The 14,749-nt window shown below is 38.2% G+C and overlaps 2 protein-coding genes across 2 annotated transcripts in view; one reads left to right on the top strand and one right to left on the bottom strand.

Annotated features, from left to right (window-relative positions):
• The first annotated feature begins 302 nt into the window (after positions 1–302).
• On the top strand, positions 303–1,707 carry SPCS1 (signal peptidase complex subunit 1). The gene is made up of 4 exons (XM_007952091.2): positions 303–539; positions 868–927; positions 1,020–1,106; positions 1,582–1,707. Exons 1-4 carry the CDS (start codon positions 303–305, stop codon positions 1,705–1,707), a joined length of 510 nt encoding a protein of 169 aa, XP_007950282.1.
• A 4,077-nt stretch (positions 1,708–5,784) lies between these two features.
• Positions 5,785–14,749, bottom strand: part of NEK4 (NIMA related kinase 4) — a 67,606-nt gene continuing 58,641 nt past the window's right edge. The window contains exons 13-15 of the mRNA XM_042782445.1: positions 12,845–13,050; positions 12,254–12,387; positions 5,785–5,877 (exon numbers count right to left, since the gene is read on the bottom strand). Coding sequence (XP_042638379.1) covers positions 5,785–5,877; positions 12,254–12,387; positions 12,845–13,050 — 433 coding nt within the window. The remainder of the gene's footprint in view (positions 5,878–12,253; positions 12,388–12,844; positions 13,051–14,749) is intronic.

The raw sequence follows: 14,749 nt of genomic DNA on the forward strand, positions 1-14,749 counted from the left end.
TGCTCCAACTGTGAGAGTATCGCGCCGAACAGGCGCCGCAGGGCAGCCTCTCCGCCAGGGTCCTCACAGAGAAAGACCGTCGTCATGGAGACGTGGTACGCACCAGCGGCCGTGACGCCACCGAGGTGCCCCCGAAGACAATTTGAGAGACCGGGGTTGCAGATCCCGGTACCCAACGGCACTGACGGCGAATCCGCCTCCAGCGCGGGATGTCTCAGCCTGGCCACCCGCCGTTACCACGTCAGCCCTCGCGGCTGATGCGCAGGACTGCAGCCAGTTCTGAAAAAGCACGTCGCCTAGCGATGGCGCGGGGCGGGGCAACGGTCTGGTTTGGACAGTTGGAGACATCCGCTTCCGGGGTCGCGGCCATCACTCTCCCTGGTTCACCGAGCCCGCCAGGCTTTACGCAGGCCCAGATCTCTGCCCCAACCACCTCTGAGTCGCTGCCGCTCTCGCCCCGGCTCCCGACGCCTGCGCTCCGCCGCCGATCCTCTCAGGCAGTCATGTTGGAGCATCTGGGCTCGCTGCCCACGCAAATGGTGAGGACGAGGCACGGCACGGGATCCCTGCACCCCGCACCTGAACCCAGCAGCTTCGCAGCCCTTGTCTGAGCACGATTACCATCCAGCTTCTGCCCTGAGTTGTGCCTCCTGCGTCCTCTTCGCTCTTCCCTCTCGAGGATCTTCCTGCCCATGTTCCGTTAGGATATTCAGTTCCCCCGGGAAACCCAGAATTGGGCTCCTTGCTTATGTCTTCTGGGGAGTCCCTACTGTTGAGGTTCCTTCTGCCAAAGCTGTGAGGCCAGGGCAGGAATGGTACCTTCTTGGTGGTAGAACCAATTCCTGCTTTGCTCTCCTTCATCTCTAGGATTACAGGGGCCAGAAGCTAGCTGAACAGATGTTTCAGGGAATTATTCTTTTTTCTGCAGTAAGTATTGGTTTTGCATCCTTTATTTTTTTCTTTTCTCCTGTTTTTCTTTCCCAGCGTGACTATATTTAATATATTCTGTTTGTCTTTAGATAGTTGGATTTATCTATGGGTACGTGGCTGAACAGTTCGGATGGACTGTCTATATAGTTATGGCCGGATTTGCTTTTTCATGTTTGGTAAGAAATTTGTGGGTGTTTGTGTGTTAGTAGCATCTAAGGTTTTCTGAATTGGGTTGATTTGGTTGGAGCAAGTAGTTGAGAAACTAGCCAGTGGTTCCCTTCTCCTTTCCCATCAATTTCCTCTTAGTGTCATTGGAAAAGTAGAATGCCAGAGTGTGAGATGGTGTTAGCTGCATAAAAGCTCATTTTCTTGGCAACTCCTCCAAGCTACAATCTTAAGGTCTAAGCTAGCAGGAAATTCTCATGGTTCTCACATTGCCCCCACACTTTTCTTTGAGCTTTTAAAGCAGTGAGGCTTTTTTCCATCGTCTTCCAATATCTTGTCTGAACTTTGACAGCTTTCATAGAGATAGCCCTAAGTTTATTTTTTACCTTTAGCATAGGAGTCTTCTAGGAACCAGACATTATACATAATGCTCCTTTAAATATTCCATGGCTAAAATTGATGCACTGTCTCTCTGTTCTGGCCCAGCTGACACTTCCTCCATGGCCCATCTATCGTCGGCACCCCCTCAAGTGGTTACCTGTTCAAGATTCAGGAACAGAAGACAAGAAACCAGGGGATAGAAAAATTAAGAGGCATGCTAAAAATAATTGATTGGGGTTTTTGTGGTTCAGCTTTACTATAGCACCTGCTTTTGTCTCCTCTGAATGAACCAAATTGCTTTCCTACCCAAAACAGAAGTTAAAAAACACCTATGTTCTTATGGCACAGCTGTGTGTAGATTGTGCTCTCTATTTAATTTCTAACCAGTGGGTTTTGATTTAGAAGTATTTTAGGCCCTCTCTTCATAATCTTGCTCTGAAATTGGAGAACAGAAAACACAAGTATGCACAGTTTCTTTCAGGCCTACATAAATAATGAAGGAAAAATGCCTCAAATGGTAGTACAATTTAACTATTAAAGTTTGATAATTCATTGAGTAAGCTGTTTAATGTTTTCAATTAAAAGTCAGAACACAAGTCTGAATCTAAAGGTTCTCTTTTTCATTCTTATTCTGCAAGAAAACCATTAGTAAAACCCAAATTTATAAGTCCACTGTCCCAAAAGTATCAGTAAGCACCTTTTTTTTTCTTTTCTGTACCTGCAAGTTCCAAATATGTCTTACCAACAGAAAGCATCTATGAAAAAACTTAAAAATGTAAATTTGTGTTAATACTACAGTACTACTGAGATAAGGCACATAACAACAACAAGCAGAAAACATTTAATCTAAGCTTTGCTTGAGGTGGGCCAAAGAGAAAACCCAGAAAACTGTAAAATCTTTAAAAATTTCCAGAGGGCTAAAGAGAAAAATATGGCTGTCTTCCCTGTGTCTATGTGTCTCTTGTTACAATACCAGTCATAGTGGAGTAGGGTAGACCCTGCTGCACTGTGACCTCGTATTAACTAATTATATCTGCACAGACATTATTTCCAAGTGACACATTTCATAGGTACTGGGAGTTAGGACTTGAAAATATGTTTTTGGAGGATACAAATCAAACCGTAACAGACCAATAGTCTACCTTTTGGAATTTGTCAGATCAAGTGGACAGGACAAATAAGGAATTTTGCACTTGCTGTTCCCTATGCCTGAAACATCCCTCAAAAATACATGACTTTCTCCCTCTTTTCATTCAATAGTCTACCCAGATGTCACCATAGAGAGACCTTCCTGTATCCATTTAAAGTTGTTTGCCCCATCACTCTCAATCCACTTAGCCCACTTTAATTTTTATGGCATTTAGTATATGTCATGGTACATATTTGTCAATTTTCCCACTAGAATGTAAGCTCCATGGAAATAGGGACTTGTGCTTGCAGCCGATTGCCTAGTACCTATAATATAGTACACAGTAAGTGCTCAGTACCTATTTATTGAATGAATGACACAGAACTGTGCTGTGTAATATGATGCCACTAGTCATGTGTCTATTCAAATTTAGTTTAAATTAGGAGCCCTTGTGTTGCAGTGGTTAAAGCACTCAGTGGCAAACCTGAAGGTGGGCAGTTTGAACCCACCAACTGCTGAGCAGGAGAAAGATTTGGTAGTCTGCTTCTGTAAAGATTATAACCTTGGAAACCCTGTGTAACAAAGCAGTTGTACTCTGTCCCATAGGGTTGCTGTGAGTAGGAATCAACTCGACAGCATCAGGTTTGTTTCTTTGTTTTTTAATTAGATTTAAGTTCTACAGGCAAACTAGCCATATTTCAAAGGCTTAGTAGGCACAGTTAATATATTGAACAGCACAGCACATTTCCATCATCACAAAATTCTGTTAATCAGGTCTGATATAGGGAGTTTGGATATTTAGTAGATAGGAAATTTTGTGCAATAGAGAATTCACATTTATTGAATGCCTGTAGAGCCTTTCCAATAATGAGTCATATACTGAAGCCACAGGGAAAATCAATTCTAAGAAGTAAGGATTGTGCAGATCATAGTAACAATACTGTGAGGTATGTAGAGTTTACAAGTGAAGAGAACTTCCTTAGCTTCCTAAGTATGTGGAAATTAAGAAACACTTCTAAAAGAGAAAATTGAAACCTGAATTATGGACTATATGACCAAATGTATATTCTGAGGAAAATTCAGTCTTAGATAAATGGTCTATAATTAAATAAGAAAGATGAGAAGAACCACAAAATAACCCAATCTGGAATGAAAATGTGATGAGTATTTAAGTGAAATAAAAACACATAGCATAGAAATGAAGTGTGGGGGGAGATTTTTTTTTTTTTAAATTCTAAGAAAATAGTATGTACTAATATTAATAGAACGCTTAAGTAAAAGGGGTAACTTTCCAGAGAAATGTGGATTTCTAAAACATGGAAAAGAGTTGAATAGCACAGGAAGACCCATAATCTGCCAAAGATTTGCTCCAACTGGGCATTGGGAAAGGAGCTCTGGTGGTGCTGTGGTAAAAGTACTGGGCAACTAACCAAAAGGTGGGCAGTTCAAACTCACCAGCCACTCTGTGGGAGGGAGGTGGGGCAGTCTGCTTCAGGAAAGATTTATAGCTGTGGCAAACCTATGGGACAGTTCTACTCTGTCCTTATAGGGTCACTATGAGTCAAACTCAACTTGGCAGGTTTGGTTTGCTCATTTGGACTAGATGGTTTTTATAAGTTGAGTTCTAACAAACCCTTCAGAATAAAAATTAGGCCTCAGAGACCAGACTGATCATTGTAAGGGCAAAAAGTATTTATTATGTTTTGGGGGGAAAAAAAAAAAACTGCCATTGAGTTGTTTCCGACTCATGGCGACCCCCATTGTGTTTCCTAGGCTGTAAATCTTTATGAAAGTAGATCACCCAGTCTTCCTTCCATGAAGCAGCTGGTGGGTTTGAACCACTGACCTTCTGGTTAGCAATCAAGTGCCTTCTCCACTATACCACCATAACTTCCTTCTTATGTTTTAGTCACTACTATATTTACTATTATATCCCCATTGTGTTTCCAAGGTGGTAAATCTTTACAGAAGTAGATTGCCCCCTCTTCCTTTTGTGGAGCAGCTGTTGGGTTTGAACCACCAACCTTCTGCCTTCTGGTTAGCAGTCAGATGCCTTAGGCACTGTACCACCAGAGCTCCTTATATCCCCAGCACCTAGTATAGTGCCTGACACAAAGGACACACTCAATAAAAATTTTTAAATGACTGGAAAGGAACATTTCATTGAGTGTTGTGTGTATGTAATTTTTAAAGAACGTAAGATTTTCAAACTATTAAACACACACATCTCTGAGCAGTATTCAATTTTAGAATCCCTTGAATATAGAAGTGAGAATTTATTAAACAAGATTTATTTTATAAAAACTATTTATTTCTTAAATTAGCATTTTACCCCTTATTAAACAACTAATGAAATATGATACACAAATATAAAATATGAGAAGACAACCACTATCTTGATATATATGAAGACAAACTTCAGGAGACAGATATTAAATATAACCAACATAACTAAAAGGATCTGGATTTACAAGCTGCTTAATTCCAAAAGAAATGTTTTATCTAATACAAATAAATCTAACAAAACCAGTATATAACAACATACGGATTTACAAAGCCAAACTATGTCTTAGTTTCAATTCTTATCTACCCTAAATGAGGTTCTTAGTATATGAAAATAAAATATTAAACATCATTCAGTGTTAAAAAGGAATTCAGTTGCTCAAGAACTAATACAACTTATTCTTGCAAATCTAGTTGCATTGTGATTGACTGTTTAAAATTGTTTATCATCTATGTAATGTAATTAACAAAAACAAGTATCACTGGACCTAATATACCATTTGTTTCTCCTATTGCTTTTATCACTATAGTTCAATGTAAAATTTCCAATCCAATATTTCATGGCCTTGTTTTCAAACTAATTAATACCTTATAAAGAATAAAGTTCTAGATATAAAGTTGGTAGTGTAAGGCTCGTAAACGGTAAACAAATGTCTTATAACATTTTTCCTCATAAAAAGAATATGATACCCATGGGATTTTCTTTTCTTTCTTTTGTAAGCTTGCTTCCTATTACTCTGTACTATCCAATTTTTTTGCAGTAAGAAAACCCCAAAGAGCGATGCAATGATGCTGAATGGCCTGTAAGCCATTGTTAGGGGTTTGTTTGCTTTCATTTTTTTAAGTCTAAAGTCTGAAAATGGTCTTCAGTTCTGGCAGCAGATTAGAACAAATTCTCAAAAATTCACATTTTCTTCAAAAAATTTCAACTGGCGAGCTTTCACACTATAAGCTGTATACTTTTCACCCATGTGTTTCCGCAAGCGTACCTATTCGAGAAACATAAAAAGAAAATCAGTATGTGATACCAAAAATAAATAAATGAATGTAATCTTAGGAGAAGGGCTTTGCTCGGCATGATGCTAAAGGTGGAAACAATATGAGAAAATACTTATAGTTCTGTTTATATACAATTTAAAACTTCCATATGTCAAAGAGAGAAATTGGTATCAGATCTATCTTGCTTTGATTTGGGGCTTTTCTTACAATTAAACCAAATAATCACTTTAAAGAAATCTCTGATGAAAATTACTCTGTCAGCAACTGTTCTTACACCCAAAGTTGCAAAAACTTTATTTCCTGCTAAAAGCCAGGTTTAGTAAATTTGAATTTGAAAAAATAATGGTGTGTGTGGGGGGGCAGTAAAAAGGGGAGGAAGGAGGGCAAGGTTAAACCAATCTTGTTAAAATTAGCCAGTAGCTGATCTAGTTCTCTGTTATTTCTTTATAAGCCTCCTTGTACCTAGCCTCTTTGAGCCATTTGCTTTCTCCGGACTCAAATGGTCTCCTTACCTGATCTCTAGATGTAACAGTAAAAGAGTTCAAAGTATCTATTATAAATGTGTTAGGATTAAAGAAATGATTATTCTACCAGGAAAGCTACCTCTCAATAATGAAGGCAAAATAAAGACATTCCCCGGTCAATTGGACAAAACTTGTGACTAGCAAAACCACCTTGCAAAAATTACTAAAGAAAGATCTTCAGGCTGATAGCAAGGGACCCCAGACAGAAATTCATATCCACATGAAAATACAAAGAACACTGGTAGAAGTAATCATGTAATTATAAAAAAAAAGTATAAATGTTGTATATTTCTTCTTTTTTAACTGATTAAAACAACTGTATAAAATAATACATATATAATGTATTGCCAGGTCTATAATAAATGTTGTCGTATGCCGTCAAGTCGGACCCGACTCATAGCAAACCCCCCTTGGCTTTCCGAGTCAGTATCACTACAGAGCTCTGGTAGCATAGTGGCTAAGGCACTTGACTGCTAACCAGAAGGCTGGCGGTTCAAACCCACCAGCCACTCCTCGGAAGGAAGGTTGGGCAATCCTACTTCCATAGTGATACTGCCTCGGAAACCCAAGGAGGGGTCGCTATGAGTCGGGGCCGAGTCGACGGCAAATAACAACAACAACAACATCACTACGGAAGTAGATTGCCCCATCTTCCTTCCGAGGAGTGGGTGGTGGGTTTGAACCGCCAGCCTTCTGCTTAGCAGTCAAGTGCCTTAGGCACTAGCTACCAGAGCTCCCCTATAATAAATAGAAATGTAATATATTTTCTAATAATGGGCCGAAGGAAATAGATGGGAGCAAGGCTATATTGGGCTAAGGAAATGACTGCAGGTGTTAAAATTCACAGGAACAAATGAAGAGATCCAGAAATGTTCAAGGTTAATATAACAAAAGCTACAAATATACATGCATACATTGGATATATTGCAGGTCCAATTCCAGACCACTACAAGAAAGCAAATATTGCAATAAAGTAAGTCACACAAATTTTTTGTTTCCTAGTGCATACAAAAGTAATATTACACTGTACTATGGTCTTCTAGGAGCTCTGGTAGCGCAGTGCCTAAGGCACTTGACTGCTAACCAGAAGGCTGGCGGTTCAAACTCACCGGCCACTCCTGGTAAGGAAGATGGGGCAATCTACTTCCGTAACGATACTGCCTCGGAAACCCAAGGAGGGGTCGCTATGAGTTGGGTCCGACTCAACAGCACTTAACAACAACAACAATGGTCTTCTAAGTGTATGATAGCAAAAAGTTTGAAATATTGTGAGATTTACCAGAACGTGATAGAGACACAAGAGTGAGCACATACTGTTGGAAAACTGGCACTGACAGACTTGCTTGATGCAGCGTCACCATAAACCTACAATTTGTAAAAGTATAGTATATGGGAAGCGATGAAGCAAGGCACATAAAATGAGGTGTGCCTGTGTACTTCTCTGCTCTCAACTTTTTAAAAAAGATACATAGCATTAATTAAAGTAGTAATGATAATGTAATGCTGGATGTGTAAGATTTATAGATTACTTTGTATAACTATCACAACAAGTGGGGAAAAGAACAGAGCTGAACTGAAGTAACATTTCTTTATCTCAGTGGAAATCTGAAGTCCATTCTGGTAATTTAAGATGTATATGCTAACCCTTACAGCAATCACTAGGAAATAACTAAAAATATACAGTGAAAACATTAACTACAAAAATTAAAATGCTACAGAAAAGCTTTGCAAATCATACATCTTGTTAGTTGCTGTAGAGTTGATTATGATTCATAGTGACCTTATGTGTGCAGAGTAGAACTACTCCATAGGGTTTTCAACGCTGAGACTTTTTGGAGACCAGGCCTGTCTTCCGAGGTGCCTCTGGATAGGTTCCAACAGCCAACCTTTCAGCTAATAGTTCAGGGCTTAACCATTTATGCCACCAATATTCAGAATGTAAAAACGTTTACAACTCAACAGTTAAAAAAAAATTTAAAAAGGGCAAAAGATTTAGAGATATTTCACTAAAGAAAATGCAAAAACAGTTAACATATACATGAAAACAGAACTCCCAAAACTCATTCTACGATGCCAAAATTACCCTGATAACAAAACCAGACAAAATTATTGCAAGAAGAGAAAGGCATAGACCAGTATCTCATGAATATGGACATAAAAATCCTCAATGACATACTAGCAAACCAAATCCATCAAAATACAAAAAGAATTACACACCATGACCAAGTACACTTTATCTCAGTTTTATTTTCTTAAAATGAGTTAATGTAACACACCAACCATATTGGCAAACTAAAAAACAAAAACCACAAAATCATCTCAGAGAAAGCATATGACAAATCCAATACCCTTTCATGATTTTAAAAAAAAACTATCAGACTAGAAATAGAAGGTAATGCCTTCAACCTGATAAAGGAAATCTATGAAAAACCCATAGCTAAAATTAATGGTAGAAGAATTGATGCTTTCTCCCTAAACACAGGAACAAGACAAGCTCCCTGTTCTTACCATTTTTATTCAATATTGTACTGGAAGTTCTAGCCAGGAAAATTAGGCAAGAAAGGAAATAAAAGGCAGATTGGAAAGTAAGAAGAAAAACTAACTCCATTCATAGATGACACAATCTTGTACATAGAACATCCTAAGGAGTGTACTTAAAAAAAAAAAAAAAAAAAGCTATTAAAGCCAATAAATGAGTAAAATTGCAAGATATAAGATCAATTTATATAAAAGGAACCAAGTTTGCTAGTCTGATAGAGACTGATGGAACCACAGAGTCTAAGGCCCCTAGCTGCCCTTCAGGTCTGGAATGGAACCCACTCTCATGGCTTCCAGCCAAACAAAAGACAGGCATATGAAGCGAATATTTACATTAGGTAGATACACTCCTTGGAGCGATCAATCGTGGAACAATAAAAGGGCTGTGTATTCATAGGAAGACAGCTGGGGGAGGAGGGTAGAAGTGCATGGGAGGGAAGGACACACAGAAGAGGTAACTATGAGGAGGAAGTGGGAGGGGGCTGTTGCATTGTGAGAAATTGCAGTCAAAGTCATGAGACAAAGTATATGTGAGCTGCTGTATAGAAAGTGAATTTACTCTGTAAACTTTCACCCAAATCACAATAAATTTTTTAAAAAATCAATTTATAAAAATCAACTGTGTTTCTATGAACTTGCAATGAACAATCCAAAGGAATAAAATTCCAATCAGGAATAAAATGCACAAAAGAAGTACAAAACTTACACTGAAAACTACAATACATTGTTGAAAAAAATAAAAGATCTAGTACAATGGAAAAAAAAAAATCTTATGTTCATGAATTGGAAGACAATACTGTCAAAATAGCAGTCTTCCCCAAATTGATCTACAGATCAATCCCTATCAATTCTAACTAGCTTCTTTGTAGAAATGAACCAGCTATTTCTAAAATACATATTGAGATAGTTAAGGTTCTGTGTCAACTTGGCTGGGCCATGATTCTATTGGTCTAGCAGTTAATGACACAGTCATTCCCCATGATGAGATATGCTATAATGTTATTACCTCCATGATGAAATCTGCTGTGAGCAGCCAATCAGCTGAAAGGGAGTTCCTCAAGTGTATGGCCTGCTTCCAAAATATATGGATGTCCTGTCAAAGCTCTCTTTTTGTTCCATATGAATTCTTCAACTGGCTTATTATCTGACCTCCCCTTTTTGGACTTGAACCAGTGGCCTGCTGTACTGCCTGCCAATCTTGGGTTTGTTGGCCCCTACAGCTATATGAGTCAGAAGCTTCCAGCTTCACGTGTGGCCTGTGGAATTGGGACTTGTAGCCTCTACAACTGTGTGAGCCATTTCCTTAAGATAAATTTCTCACTTATTCACTCTCTCTCTCCATATAAGCTTCACTGGTTTTGCTTCTCCAAAGAATGCAACCTAAGACACATATGGTATTGAAACCCAGAATAGCCAAAACAATCGTGAAAAAGAACAAAATTAGAGGACTCACACTTCTTAATTTCAACAGTAATCAAGATGGTGTGGTACTAGCATAAGGATAAATACGAAGACCAAAAGAACAAAATTGAATGTCCAGAAATAATATGTGTCTAGGGTCAACTGATTTTCAACAAGAGTCTTTTCAACAAACAGGCCAGGGACAACTGGATAGCCACATTCAAAAGAAAGAATCTTCACCTCACACCATATAAAAAAAGTGAATTCAAAATGATCAAAGATCTAAATATAAGAGCTAAAAATATAAAACTCTTAGAAGAAAATATACACATAAATTATCTTCATGACCTCGGACTTAGTAATGGATTCTTGGATAACACCGAAAGCACAAATAGCAAAAGAAAAAAAAGGTAAGTTGGGCTTCCTGAAAATAAAAAACTTCTGTGACAACAGCAACTCAAAAGATTTTAAAGGAACCTTAGGGGGAAGTGAGTTTATGTTAATGTGAGAATGGTTGCACAATTCATAGAATATAATCAATGTCACTGAATTGTACATGTAGACACAGCTGAATTGGTGTATGTTTTGCTGTATATTCTTTACAAGAACAAAATTAAAAACAGTAATTTAAAAAATAAAAAACTTGTGTTTAAAAGAACACGATGAGAAAGTAAAAAGGCAACTCACAGAATGGGAGAAAATATTTGCAAACCGTATAATGGTAAGGGTCTGCTATCTAGAATATATAAAGAATTATTATAATTCATCGATAAAAAAACAAATAACCAAAATCACAAATGAGCAAAGGATCTGAAAACACATTTCTATAAAGATACAAATGGCCAACAAGCACAAGAACAGATGCTCAACATCATTAGTCATTAAGGAAATGCAAATCTAAACCACAATGAAAACCACTTCACACCCACTAAAGATTATAATCAAAAAGTCATCTAACAAGTGTTAGGGAGGATGTAAAGAAATTAGAACCATTTATACTGCAGGTGGGAATGTCAAATGGTACAACTGCTTTGGAAAAGAGTCTGGCAGTTCCTCAAATAGTTCAAACACAGAGTTACCATATAACCCAGCAATTCTAATCCTAAGTATATACCCAAGAGAACTAAAAGAATATATCCACACAAAACGTCTAATATAAGTGTTCATAACAGCATTATTCGTAATAGCCAAAAAAACCAAAAAAAAAAAAAAAACCTCACTGCCATCGAGTTGGATCCAAATCACAGCAACCCCTCCTTAAATTTCTGAGGTGGTTATCACTACAGAAGCAGATTGCCCAATCTTCCTTCCAAGGAGTGGCTGGTGGGTTTGAACCATCAGCCTTCTGGTTAGCAGTCAAATGCCTTAGGCACTATACCACCAGAGCTCCCATAAGCAAACTATATCCAGCAGTATTTATATGATAATATATGATGGTTGAAATAATCCAAATGCTCATCAACACGAGTGGATAAAGAAAATGTGTATCTAACCATACAGTGGAATATAATAGCACTGACACATGCTAAAATGAGGATGAACCTCGAAAACATGCTAAGAATAAGAAGTCAATCCAAAGCCACATACTGTATGATTCCATTTATATGAAATGTCCAAAACTGGCAACTCTACAAAGAAAGTAGATTAGTGGTTGTTTAGGGCTGTGGGACTCTCGGGAGGAAACCAAGAGTGACTACTGATGGGTACAGGTTTCTATTTTGAGGGTGATGAAAATGTTCGCACATTGCCTGGGTGATGGTTTTACAATTCTGCAAATATACTAAAAAAACACTGAATTTTACACATTAAATGGGTCAATTGTATGATGTGAATTACATTTCAAAAAAGCTGTTAAAAAATGCTATGGGTAAGTAGAGCTTGACACAGTTAATGGGACACTCACCTCTCTCTCCAATTCATCTTCCTCTTCCAAAAGATCATATACTTGCTCTAAAAGCTGAATCCCCAGGCCCTGGATTACATCAGCTCTCAAGACTTCAACTATTCTCCTGATCTTTTCAGACCCTGGCACAACAGCTAAAAAGCAGTAACAGAGAAAATTATAACATTCACACCACTGCAGCATGAAAAACATAACACTTTGTAAAAATCTTGCCACATTACGATTATTCTCACTTTGACAGGCGTTTGATTTAGTGACTTCATTTACATTTTAATCACTAAAAATTTATATACATACATATGTATAAGATGAACTTAAGCTTTGTGTCTCTTGAACCTTAAAACACACACACAGTTGTCTAACTTGAAGAAAATCCATATGTAAAATCCCAAACATTTATCATTTATTTATCTACATTATTTATTTTTTAAAAAATAAGTTTTTATGCAACTTCTCAGGAATACATCACAAAATAACACACACCTGTATCTAGATGAAATTAAAAAATTTACAAGCATTAGCTCCTAGGTTTAACACATCTCTTTAATAAGCATATGCTTTCCAGTTTGCTACAAAAGAATAATTGATCACCTGAAGGTAGCTCTTTAAATTGGAGTTCCTCCGCCTCTTCTGCAACTTTCCCATGAAGTATCAGTGTATCCCGGTATTTCCGATGAAGTTTAAACTCTGATACTGGATTAGGTACTGGGAAATCTTCACAGCTCTCTTTGCAGTCCAGTTTCAAGGTCTGAGTCATCAATTGCACCAAGTCACTCATTTCATTTGTGTTACTTTTACTGGGGAAAGAAAAACTTCTTTGTTATTTAATTGGTTTAATGAGAATTTTTCATTAAAAAAATACATGCAAAGAGACTGTCAAGGAGTTCTGCTTCTAAATGGCCACGTGAGCCCTTACAGATAGATGTTCCCACAAATAACAACTATAACCTCTGGACAAAATTTAAAAATCAACCTCTTGAAGGCAATGGAGAATGAACAAAATTTGCTGGTAGATTCAGGGTGCAGTCAACACCTTTTACACTGAGGGCAGCCACATGAAGTAAAAGTATAATAGAAAACCCACAGTCTGTCTGGCCTGAAGAACCAAAAGACAGAGTTCAGGACAGCCACTGAAGAAAGACAGAACGTGAGAAAGGAATCTTGGAAAAGAGAGAGCCAGGAAAGAAAAGTTCAGATACCACGTATAAATTCTGCCCAAACTGCTGGCTGACCTCTGAACCACACGTGTGGGGCAGAATCCAAGCAGCTTAAGAACTGAACTGAGATGTCAGCTGCCACTAAAGAGCTAAAGCATGCAGTGTAAGTGTAATCTGAGCCAACTAAAACAAACCTAAAATCCATACTTTTCAAAAGAATATAAAAGAATGCAGAATTTCTACAACATTAAGTCATAAGATCCAGGATACAATCCAAAATTACTTGATAAATGAAGAAACAAGAAAATGCGACCCTTCCTCAAAAAAGAATCATCATGGGACTTCTTGTAAGATGGAGGAATAGGCAGACATGCAACACAGACCCTCTTCAACAAAGAAAAGAAAAACCAATTGATAATCCTGGAATCCTGAGCTTTGAAAGAATTATGCAGAAGTGGATTAGGCACCAACTAGTGCCAAACCTGAATGAAAACAGTGAGTACAGAGATGGTCAGAGTTGTGAACTATCAGCTACTCTGATGGGCCCAATAGCCTGAATATTTCCAAGTGGTGCTGGGACCTGAGAACTGACCTAAAGATCAACCCTGGTCACCAAGGGCTGCAGGGACAACTGCGCTGGTGGCGTATGACTAGGAAGGGAAACAGCAAGGAGGGAGACAACCTGAGCTGTTGACTTTCCGCTGTCCAGAGGGCACAGCCATTTTGATTGTTTACACATAGCAGTCATTTTGGATATTTAAAGTAACCGAGGGCACAGCCATTTTCAATGTTTACAAGTGGCAGCCATTTTGGATATTTAAAGTGACCGAGGGTGCAGCCATTTTGAATCTTTACAAGCAGCAACCATTTTGGATTTTAAAGTGATAGAGAGCATTTTCATTTGGATTCCAGGGATCTAAGAATAGGCTCTGTTTGCCAAGGTTGGCAGGGACATACAAGAGGCTGACAACAGGAAAGGAGACAGGTGGTGAGTGTGTAAGTGCTGTCAACTAGCAAATAAAGGAGCACGGTACCCTGCTTGCATAGATAACATACAAAGAAAACGAAAATTGTAGGCAAGTCACTCCAACATACAATCACCAATATAAACACAAAAACGTCACAATGCCTTGGAGACAACAGAGCATCACGGTCCACACAAAGAAGCAAGATAAAGCAGGAGAAACAAGGAACCAGGATACAGACCCAAAACACATCCCTGAGGAAGATGCAGCATTGGAACTCCCTAAGGAATTCAAAAGAATTATATTTAGGTATCTTCAACAAATTAAAAGACAGATCAAGGAAAACACATAGAAAACCCTAGAACAATTTCAAA

Source organism: Orycteropus afer, unplaced genomic scaffold (assembly GCF_000298275.1).
Source record: "Orycteropus afer afer isolate SDZICR_OR568_19922 unplaced genomic scaffold, OryAfe1.0 scaffold00323, whole genome shotgun sequence".
In the NCBI taxonomy this organism is placed as follows: domain Eukaryota; kingdom Metazoa; phylum Chordata; class Mammalia; order Tubulidentata; family Orycteropodidae; genus Orycteropus; species Orycteropus afer.